The following is a 10,785-nucleotide window of genomic DNA, read 5'->3' as shown; positions in this document are numbered from 1 at the left end:
TTTTATTTTTCTGAAGAAACTAATTTTTGATAAACTTTCTTTTTACAACCAGAGTATGTGTATCAAACTACAACACAACTTTGACAATTGTTAGATGATGATAAATGATTGATTGATAAATGTCTATCTCACCTCTTGCCTCACTTCACTGAACTTATCAAAATGGAGTACATAATTCAGAATGTTAATATAAGAAACTGCTGCACCTGATATCATTATATTCCTGAATATTATGAGAAAATTACAATGAAAAAAGACTTTCATCTCAAAATTCTCTAACACAGGAACATCTATTATTGGTATACTCTGTAAAATATATTTTCATGATACAGTTCTGTGATTGTAAGTGAAGTATAAGTAAACATGATATTAAGGTTTAGTGTTCTACCTTGGCTAGTCTAGTATCAACTAATACTCCAAAACCTTGTCAGGCCTTAATATTAATATATCTACCTTTTAAACTTAAAAGGAAAATTGGAACTCTGGACAATGTGCAATTTGTTCTATCCTAAATAATAAAATAATAAAGACCATTATAAGTTTTCTTTACTTAATCCAAAAATAATATAAGAAAATTATATATGTGAACACATTATTACAGAAAAAAAGAAACAATCCTATGCACACAACAATTGCAAGTTAGTAACAAGCAAATTAAGCAAAAGCTATTGTTCCTCATTTTTTCACACATCAAAACTTTTTCATCCAAGCTAGGAAATTAAACAATTTTTGATCATACTTTAAAATATGCACCAGGTATTGCAGTGAAGACACTTCAAGTACAAAGATAAATTTTAATCTTACTATGAAAAGACCACTCTGGACTTTGATAAATCAAATAATGGAAATCTCATTTTCATTTCTTTAATGGCTGATAAAAGACCCAATGCTGCTAGCATATTTTAAGTGCTAAAATTAGTCTAGGCTGCCCATTTCGACCCCAGTTATGATGCTTAAAAGAACTTCTAAGAAGTAGTAACTATGGCATTTTTCAACATCACATGTTAAACACAAATCTTACTCAGTAAGAGAAAAAAACACAATAAGGTACACACCATTTCTACCCTACAACATTATTATTACTACACTACTTAGTAAATCATGTTTTAGTACAAAGAGTTCACCGCAGCATTTAAACTGATTGTACATCATATGTAAAAATTTAAGATTTCAAATAAAGATGATCATACAGGAAACATTGCTATTAAAGCATCAACAACCATCCTAACCTTTTAACATTCTGTAAAATCTCCCACTTCTTACACCAGAAATTTCATGAAGAGAATAGCACACAGTAAGCTGTGAGAAGCAATAATAGACATTTAATCACACACCTACATAATATATTCCACTGTAGAACTTAAGTATACATTATGGCCTCATATTTGAAAAAAGTAATAAAGGTTTGGGGATGGACCACTAAAATTAACAAGTTTGAGCGTATAAACAAAAGTGTTTTTATCTCAAATGATTAATACACCATTACCTCATGCACACAGATATCAACTGAGCATACTGTGTTTTTCCCTGGGCTACTTATTATAAAATTCATGTATATATGTGACATCTTTCGACAGTTAAAACAAAGAACTCAAATTATATCATATAGAGATATAACTACGTCTTAAACAAAACGCACAAACAAAATATGGGAGTGCTATATTATAAGTTATATCAAATTTTTAAGCCACACATCACGTTAATAATGGTCTTCTTCGTCATCTTTTCTACTCAAGATTTCTTTTTCCTCTTCATCATCATGATCATCTTCATCATCATCGTCTTCATCGTCTTTCTCGTCTGTGTCTGAGGGTATTGGAGTGGAAGAGCGGGAGTGAGACGGAGAGGGGGGTTCTGAGGCAGGTCTGGGCATGAAGATACGACCCTAAAAGAAAATTTTTTAATTAATCAAAAGTCAACGACATTTACTAAGTAGTGTAGGGCATTATGGCTAGTTCTAGGCATAAAGCCAAGCAACTTAAAGAAATAAAATGTAATTTAACAAGGAATCCTTATAAATAATTTTACCAAATCTTACGGGTACAATTATGACACTCTTTGCTCATTTCAAAACTGTGTTATTACAAAATTATTGCACCTTCAGCATCTTATGAAAAAAATTGTAATACGAAACACTTAAGTCATTCTCTTCAAGCAATACTTACAGTATTTGGATCTTCTTGGAACAATTCAGGATGAAGTTTTTGCAAAGCCATATTTCTTGCTTTTCTATAATACTAAAAAAAGAAATCAAACAAGTTACAAAGCATACACATAAAGTTGAGTTTGTTCATTGCTAAAATATAAGAACAAAATTGAAAAAATGTCAAGGTTCAAAATTTAAAAAACTGCCTGCTTGTGTGCGTCTGTCTTTGATGCTTACAATTCCTAGATTCTTCCAATCCAGAAGATCACTCAGTCTCTCAGTTCTGTTTCTCTGGATGATACGCTGCCTTCGTGACAGACGACAAAAGTCAAACATGTATTGAGCTAGTTGTTGGATGGATTCCTCTGCAGTTTTCATTCTCCTGTCTATAATATAGACTCCATAGGACATTGGATCAGCAATGTGTTCTGCCATAAAGCAACCAAACCCGGACAGGTTGGTGGTAACACTTGGGATTCCCATCACGGTACATTCAGCTAAAAAGCAAGTACAAAACATACAGGCCAAATGTATGATGACATGTTCATGATAGTTCTGCATGTTATATATTAATATGCGATGTAAAACATCACATATGTGCTCACCAAAATCAAGTGATAATCAAGAACAGAATAAACAATATACAAATAATTATCAAAATATTTTCTAGAGAGGTGAGGAAAAAAATAAATTAAATAATACTTTGAAAATGTAAAAATATTAGCTTAATTTCAACAGATAATCTGAGTAATGAGAGTAATACACTTGAGCTATCAAAGAGACATCCTTTATCAATTAAGGAAACTTCACCTGGTGTGTACCCCCAGGGCTCATAATAAGAGGGGAAAACTCCTAGATGACAGCCACGCACAAATTCTTCATAGTCCATTCCCAATAAAGGGCTAGTAGAGCTAAGAAACTCTGGATGAAATATAACCTACATGAAAAAGAAAGTTGGATGCAATTATCATTTGATCTCCTTTAAAAGTAGTTATTGGTTTTTCCTCAAAGAGCACTTCGATGTACCAACAATGTTTTTTTTATTTAAATTTTTGATGAAAATAAACAAGTCATTGTGGAACTTGTAAAAATTGAATCATGGTAAAATAACTTCAAACTGTTTGTGTAGGCTCTGCAATATTTTTGTATAATCTATTAGAAAATATTTTCATCTCACAATGACAAAAAAATTATCCCCCCAAAATTTTTAATAAAATATTAAGATTAAATGCATCTTGGTTTTCTCAATATTTCACAATTTCAATTCCACATATCATCGAGAAATAAATCTATGCATGAAATGACATAACATATTACAGATTACCTTAACTCTGTCTTGACCCCTGTTAAAGAGTTGGCATCTCCTTATTGCACAAAGTACAGGATCAATCCCATCATCCACCACATTGTGAGTGCTCACTGGGGGAAGACTGTGTCTCTGTTACAGAATGACAGTACAAATTTGTTAATTGTATATTAAGAATGAGATTGTGTTTTAACTTAAAGACCTAGAAGCCATCTTTTATAACTACAATATGTTGATACGAGCAAATTTTTCAATTTAAAAACAACAAAAACTTCACAGTAAACCATTTTTAACCAAAAAGTCTCAGAGCTACACTTATATATTGTTTAATAAAACTGTGTAGAACATGATTAAAGGTTCAGTTGTTTATTTTACTATCTGGTGCAATCACCTGAGAAGCAAATATACATCTCTTCAACTGCACAATGTCTTCTTGCTGTAACACATCCTCCCCTGAGGGAATCTTACCTCTACAAAAAAAAAAAAAAAAAAAAAAAAAAGATCAACCAAAACATTTTATCTGACACGGTTTAAAAAGGCCTCACAAAAAGGAACATTATTAAAGAGTTTTAAGAGATCTGAAAATATCTATAGGTATACCTCCATTGATGCATCAATTTATAAAATAATGACCATCAACATAAAAGAGATTTATTATAAAATAATCATGAAGAACAAAACCACACATTATTAACATCTTACTGTAAACAAGTTTCAAATATCCTCTTTCCTATATTGGCTTGCACATTATGCACAGTGTCTCTGAGTTGTTTGGCAATGGCCTGGCCTCGCAGGGATTCCACATTGAAGTTATTGGTCCTGGTAGGGAAGATCAGGAAGGCTATCACTGTCACATCACTTCCAGCTTGCTGAAGATTTGAAGAAATAAACTGTACAGCAAGGACAGCATACAGACAGATTTTAAACAAATTGCAAATTCAAAATAACTTATTCAATCCAGCAATGAGTTTTAAAATTCCTTTTCTATAGAATTTCCAAACTTTCATTCTTTCAAACAGCAACTATCCCATCCCAAAAAATAACTATTTCTTACCTGTAAGTAATAATTTAGCCTTGCCATTGACTCAATAAACATATCAGCACCCTTGTTTGAAAACTCATAGCGGCCAGCAATGAAGAAGTAAAGTGTCTTATCTAATTGAAAGTCATAGTGGCTAAAAAACAATAATAAATCATTTATGCTATTAACTATGTAAAAAACTGCAAAACAATTCTGATAATTGTTTTTCTTCATTTTTTTCTAAAATTACTTTGTATCAAAGTTTTAATTCTATGACCTAAGGCTATTGTTGGTATTTTCAAATTGCAGCACTACAAGATAGGAATATATAAACCCTGCCTTCATTTAATTCTTTACTGAAAAATACAATTTTCCAAGCACTATAACTAAGAAAGCAAACAAATGAAAAGTTGCCTAGAAAAAAAAAGAACAGTGGTACATACCCATGAAAATGTCCTCTTACAAAATCATGGATCTTTTCCTTGGCTTTAGCATGTAGGTTTTGAAACTCATGCAAGGCACTGAACTTGTATACATTGAGTCCATTTGGGGTGATTACATCTAAAATTTAAGCAAAGAAAAAAATTAATTTCTCTTTTACAAGAGTATAGCATAGACAAAAAACTTAAACCTGTACTTGTCTCTTCTGTCCAGTGAATCTGCAGTGTTTTAACATCTTCAAAACTGATGACTTAGCACTTTTCCTTTACCCAATTTCTATTGTTTAACTTTTATCAACAACTCTTAAGATTTAATAGACTGATCTAAAGATTTTTTTAAACTGAGCTGCAATGCAAACACTTTTTATATAAGAGGACACTCATAAGCCATCAAACTCCATACAAATGGGCACTGAAACAGTTGGGTGCTAAATTAACTTGTCCTACCTGGTTCTCTCTTGAGTAGGTAGTTGGCTTCAAGTCCTGTCACCTGTGATACTGTAGTAAACACATGAGCACAGTGAACTGCAGACCTTTCCATGCAGTATCGATGATATATGCCACGATCACCTGCTTCTTTATCCAAATCAAACTTGAAAGAAGATTTTTCATTGATAAGAGTCTAGCTTCCCCTATAAACCCAGTAGCCCAGCCTACTTATGTTCACAAATTTTATTATGTTGTATTCAACTTTTAATTAAAAGAATCATAAAAAGTTGCAAATGCAGCATTAAAAAAAATCAACACATCATGACTCTCAGTTTCATTAATTATACTATCCTGATACAATGCCCCATACAGCATACCTTGTCCAAAGAGTTATAAAAATCAGTGGATCCTGCACACAAGTATCTTCCCAGCAGAGTTGCATGTGTGGTGAACACAGTGGCCACATCTAAGTGTCGTGTCCTGGTCATCACCAGACCCATTCCAGCTAGCCACTCGTGAAAGTGAGCAATGATAAGAGGAGGTGGGTCAACACCTTCTATGTTCTTGCGAAACTGAAAAAGAAAATAGTTGAAGAGCTCATTATTACTATCAGTGCAAGATCGCAGCCAAAATTTTTTTGTTATCAACCAACTGCATATAAATTCAACTAATTTCAGACTATCAAAAAAAAAAATGATTACTTAGGAAGATTTGTCTGACTTGACCAATAGGCATTATGTATGAAACTGTTAACTGGTTATCTCCTCCTAACCTTTTGAAAAAAAATTTAAAAACCTCAAGCATTTCTTACCTCTCCAAGAAACCAAGCCACCAGTGCCCCTAAGATGACAGCATCATTTGCTTCCCGGTCATGCCAAGGAATACCTATGTGGCAGGATTCCCAGATTTCACGTTTCCATTCATCTAATTTCCATGCTGCTGATCCAATGTCAAAGAGTACAACCTTTGGGTAACCTTCAATCAACCAGCGGCCAAATATTACCTGTAAGATCATAATAACAATTTGATTATTTTCAAATATTGCTCACACAAACCAAGTGTGCTCAATAAAGGAATAATTAAACAAAGGAAAGAGTGCACATTTTTTGTTCCCTCCCTCTCTCCAAAGTTTTAAAAATAGATATAAAACATATATTTATGTGCATACAAAAACACACACACACACACACACACACACACACACACACACACACACACACACACACACACACACACACACACAAAAAAAAAAAAAAAATCCCTGTGTATGGATCACACATCTTACCTTGATTCCCTTATCGCGCATTTGGTAAATGGTATCCTTGAGAGGAGCAAATGACGGCTCAATGATTTCAACTTCTGTCCTGACACAGGATTCATTGTATGGTCCAAGTAAACAGTACTGCTCTCCTAGTTCATCCACACTGATCCCTGCTTTGGTCTTAATTACTGTGTAGATACCACCAACTGGAAATTCAAAGATGCAGATGTTTGGTAATAAGAGTGTTATGATATGATGATTTTGCAATCAAACAACATTCAGAACAGAGATGCAGCTCAGAGCTCCTTAATCACAATGGATAACATGGGAATTTTGGCAAAAATAGACAAATCAAGAATAAGATAAAAAGATTGACATGTCATTAATCACATTTTATTACAAAGCAAAATGTAAACACCATTTGATAATTATTTTGATTAAAATAATACTTAATTATGAATTATACATAAAAATGTAATTTGAAGGGGATTGAGTTCCAAGACTTTGAAAATTTATTTTCCTTGAAGGTTTTAACTACCTTACATAGGATATTGCACTTTTGAGAAGACTTGACTTTCTGTGTCAGTGTATGTGACCTCAGTGTGACCTTCATTACAAATGTTTGTGCATGTTAAGTAAACTTTTATTCATAAAACACTGATAGCCATCTTATCAGATAAGAAAATGTAACAGTTATCGATACACTGTAACATTTGCAATAGTACACAACCCATGTATAGCTTTCCTCGGATAGTATCTAAATTGTACGCGTCTTTCCGCTCTGTGCAGCCTGCACGACAAGAATCACCTTTTGGGGTTTCCCATCCTCACCTTTGTTTGCAACTTCCCATGCACACTCGAAAACGAACTTGTTTTGAGATTCTGCACGGTCACCCCTATCTAGCACATAGTCATCAAATTCTGGCTCAACACTTCGCAACGACCGGGCAAAGCTTCCAGACCTGACTCGTCTCATCTTCAGTGGCTCGTCCTTGCTGTCCTTGACCTTTAGTGCCTGTAGATGGCAGCACGATACGCAAGTTGCGACCAGCCCCAGCACCTTACTTAACTCATCAAGTTTCGGCGAATTTTTTTGGAAAAAAAATTGCTTATTTACGAGTAATCATAAAAGCTACCGACGAGGCATGCAAACATTCAAATAGTTGCGTTTTTTCCTTTCTTACATATAACTTATATGGTACGCTCGATGGCCCGTGACGCACGCCAAGTTGCGCAAAATGTGGTTCCAATGTGTTCGGACTGTGGGTGAAAATCTGCATCGTGTTGTCAACAAAATACCGCAAACGTCATAGAAACGTCAGCAACAAATCCCTTTATGATGGATTTGTTTGAGCCTTAGCCGCATTTGGAAAAAAAAAACCGGGCCGATACACCAGACCCTTTATATCCTATTATTGAGCAAAATCGTTTAGATTTTCTACTATCTTAACTTATGATTTGTCTGGAAGTCTAATCTTGATACAAAATAAAATGGTATGAATATGCGATAATGATAAGATCTAATAAATAATTCAAGATATCTAAAGGTGTGGTTTCTTGAACAGGCAAGTCTGTGTGTGAAGGCTACGTGTGTGTATGTGTGTGTGTGCGTGTGTGAGCGTGAGTGCGGTATATAGGCCTATCTGAATTGCAGGCAGCTATATAGCCTACGCCTATAGCAGTGGCGGATTTGGGGGGGTGTCAGCGGGGGGATGACCCCCCCCCCCCCCCCCCCCCCCTTTCGATTTCTGACAAAGTTCACATCAGTGGTCCCCTCTTGAAATTAGAATTTTGACTAGCTGCATAGTATAGGCCTAGTTCTAAATCGTACCAAATGGCACGTGCCATTCGCCCTCTAAAATACCAAAATATTTCCCTTCACCGGACCCCGAAACCTACGCTAAGGGTGGGGATTGGGGGGGGGGGTCTGCTTAGTATCTGCGTACCCCCTTAAAATAATCCCGGATCCGCCCAGGCCCAGTAGGTAATCGAACTGATAATGTGGATTTTATATCTAATTGTATTTGGTGGGTTAGGCCTAATTCTACATTGGTCGGTGAACCAATGAAAATATGATATGAAATAATGCGACATTATCAGAGAAATAGGTGAAAACAATATTTATTATAAAATGACAAAACAGAGAAATTGGCATTATAACATCATAATTAAATGCAAAGAACAAAATTGAGTGCATGGGCTTATATAGGCCTATAGGCCTGCATGCAAAATGTCGTTTCTCTTGATTACTAGACCAAACTATCCCCTCTCCTTCCCCGGTGCATGCATTCTTTCAGTTACTTTTCAAAGTAATATTCTCACACCTTCATTATCTTGAGTCCAAGGTTCTTTATACATGTGCTTTCTGCGCAGATCAACTGTGGAAAGTTCAAATATGTTCAATTTTTCATGATATCCAAACAGACTGTCACTATTGCCACTTTCCAAGAATGTTGCAACAATTCGGTATACAACTCTTTTGTGTCTAAAAAATTGATGCTGTAGAAATAATTTTGCAGAATCAGATGGGCAATAAATTCCAAGAAATTTGATCAATAACATTCCTTTTCCTCTATTTCCTGAAACAAAGAGATGTAAAAAATACACGTCTTTCTTTAAAGCACGAATTCTTCTTTGGGATAATCTATTTCGCAATCGCATTCGACGGACAAGTGATAGGTTACTGATGGTAAAAAAAAGGAATTTTGGAGAGTCAGAATAATCGTTAACTACAAGAAAAATGAACCGTTGATAAATATCATTTTGAAATTTTTGGATATTTCCTGAAAAGAAAAGGGTTTAAGATATCTTCATTTAAGCGGGGCTTCTTTCTTTTGGGAATATCTCATTTCGTAATCGCATTCAACTGATAATCCCTGTCGTCATTATTTCCTTTACTCATCACCAGGTGCGCTAACATCGATATTTATAGGTCTTTGCTGCAGCGAATATACATTTGTATACACTGCATCTATGTATGCTAAAAGCGAGAACCCCTTTCAGATTAAAAAGAACACATTTCACCAGGTAAGTAGTTGCCTTTCTGGAAATCGCACTAAGATGTGTATTGAATACTTAAATATATTTTTCACCTATCAGAGCACCAGCATTTTTTAGTATACACGAAGCGCGTTGGTCGTACAAAAACTTATATATTTTGAAGGGAGGCAATAAGTTTCTACTTTACATACCTAAGATCTTATATAAATTAAGAGCATAAGGTTCCGTTGTTAAACTGTGCATTACTATGATATGATATCGAGCAATGAAATAATCATGGTGAATACTAGATAAAGATTGCCTGTATAAAGATTATGGCCCATCTAATATGCTGATAACGTTTAAATTTTTGACATTGATTATATTTAGTCGATATTTTCAGGAATACCAGTCGATTATTTATTACCACTACAGTCGTAAATTGTTAACTAAGATAACCCAAATACTTATGTCACAGCTGCTTAACATTCATCGGAGACTAAATAATATGATCTCTTAAATATAACAAGAGTTTCCGTTAGATATCTTGGTTCACGACTGGCTCTCAAATAAAACGACAACGCTTTCACATGAGGCATAAGGTTTTTCTCTTAACTGGTGGATTGTTTATATTTTATTTACCTTTTGAGAAGAATTACTATTTTTCATTTATTTATTTATTTATTTATTTTGCTTGACGTCAATGTCGGAATAAGGCCGGACGAAGCCGAATAAGGCTGGACGACGTGGTTCTAAGGTCAAATTCAAGGTATTTAGCGTGTACGCTGATGGTACAACGAACCTTTTAACAAGAAGAGATTCAAGTCAAAGGGAATTAGACACTTGCACTTACATTTAAGCCGTTAAGTTCTTGTGTTTGATAGTGATCGGTTAGTAGCTTTTAGTATTTTAATCTTTTTAATATTTGACATATATTTTACAGATGCACTTTGCCTGATTGAAATGAAATTTGAAAAAGAACACTTTGCTAGAAAGATACAGTTTAGGTAATGAATTTATGACCAGACGAAAAAAAAACAGGAACAGATAAATGATAAGTACAGGAGATAGCTTAGTAGACCTATACATTCAATTGAAGGCATCTTTTAAAAATCTAGCTATTTATACCAAAGTCGTGTGTCGTTTAGTGCATTCAAAAAAGAGCAGCCTACTCGTACATGTACATTTTTTATGAATCATTTC

The 10,785-nt window shown here is 34.4% G+C and overlaps 1 protein-coding gene across 1 annotated transcript; it reads right to left on the bottom strand.

Annotated features, from left to right (window-relative positions):
• Positions 1-1,052: 1,052 nt before the first annotated feature.
• LOC106168839 (glycogen [starch] synthase) lies at positions 1,053-7,641 on the bottom strand. The gene is made up of 14 exons (XM_013548048.3): positions 7,435-7,641; positions 6,628-6,809; positions 6,154-6,345; positions 5,720-5,914; positions 5,361-5,505; positions 4,917-5,034; positions 4,507-4,627; positions 4,155-4,321; positions 3,844-3,922; positions 3,471-3,584; positions 2,957-3,083; positions 2,384-2,643; positions 2,166-2,237; positions 1,053-1,885 (listed from the first exon to the last, which is right to left on the bottom strand). Exons 1-14 carry the CDS (start codon positions 7,577-7,579, stop codon positions 1,700-1,702), a joined length of 2,103 nt encoding a protein of 700 aa, XP_013403502.1. The 5' UTR covers positions 7,580-7,641; the 3' UTR covers positions 1,053-1,699.
• Positions 7,642-10,785: the final 3,144 nt, after the last annotated feature.

This window comes from Lingula anatina, chromosome 1 (genome assembly GCF_051362555.1).
Source record: "Lingula anatina isolate TDL-2025a chromosome 1, LinAna3.0, whole genome shotgun sequence".
NCBI classification, from domain to species: domain Eukaryota; kingdom Metazoa; phylum Brachiopoda; class Lingulata; order Lingulida; family Lingulidae; genus Lingula; species Lingula anatina.
Note: the sequence above shows the minus strand (reverse complement) of the source record. Positions and strands in the feature narration are given on the sequence as shown.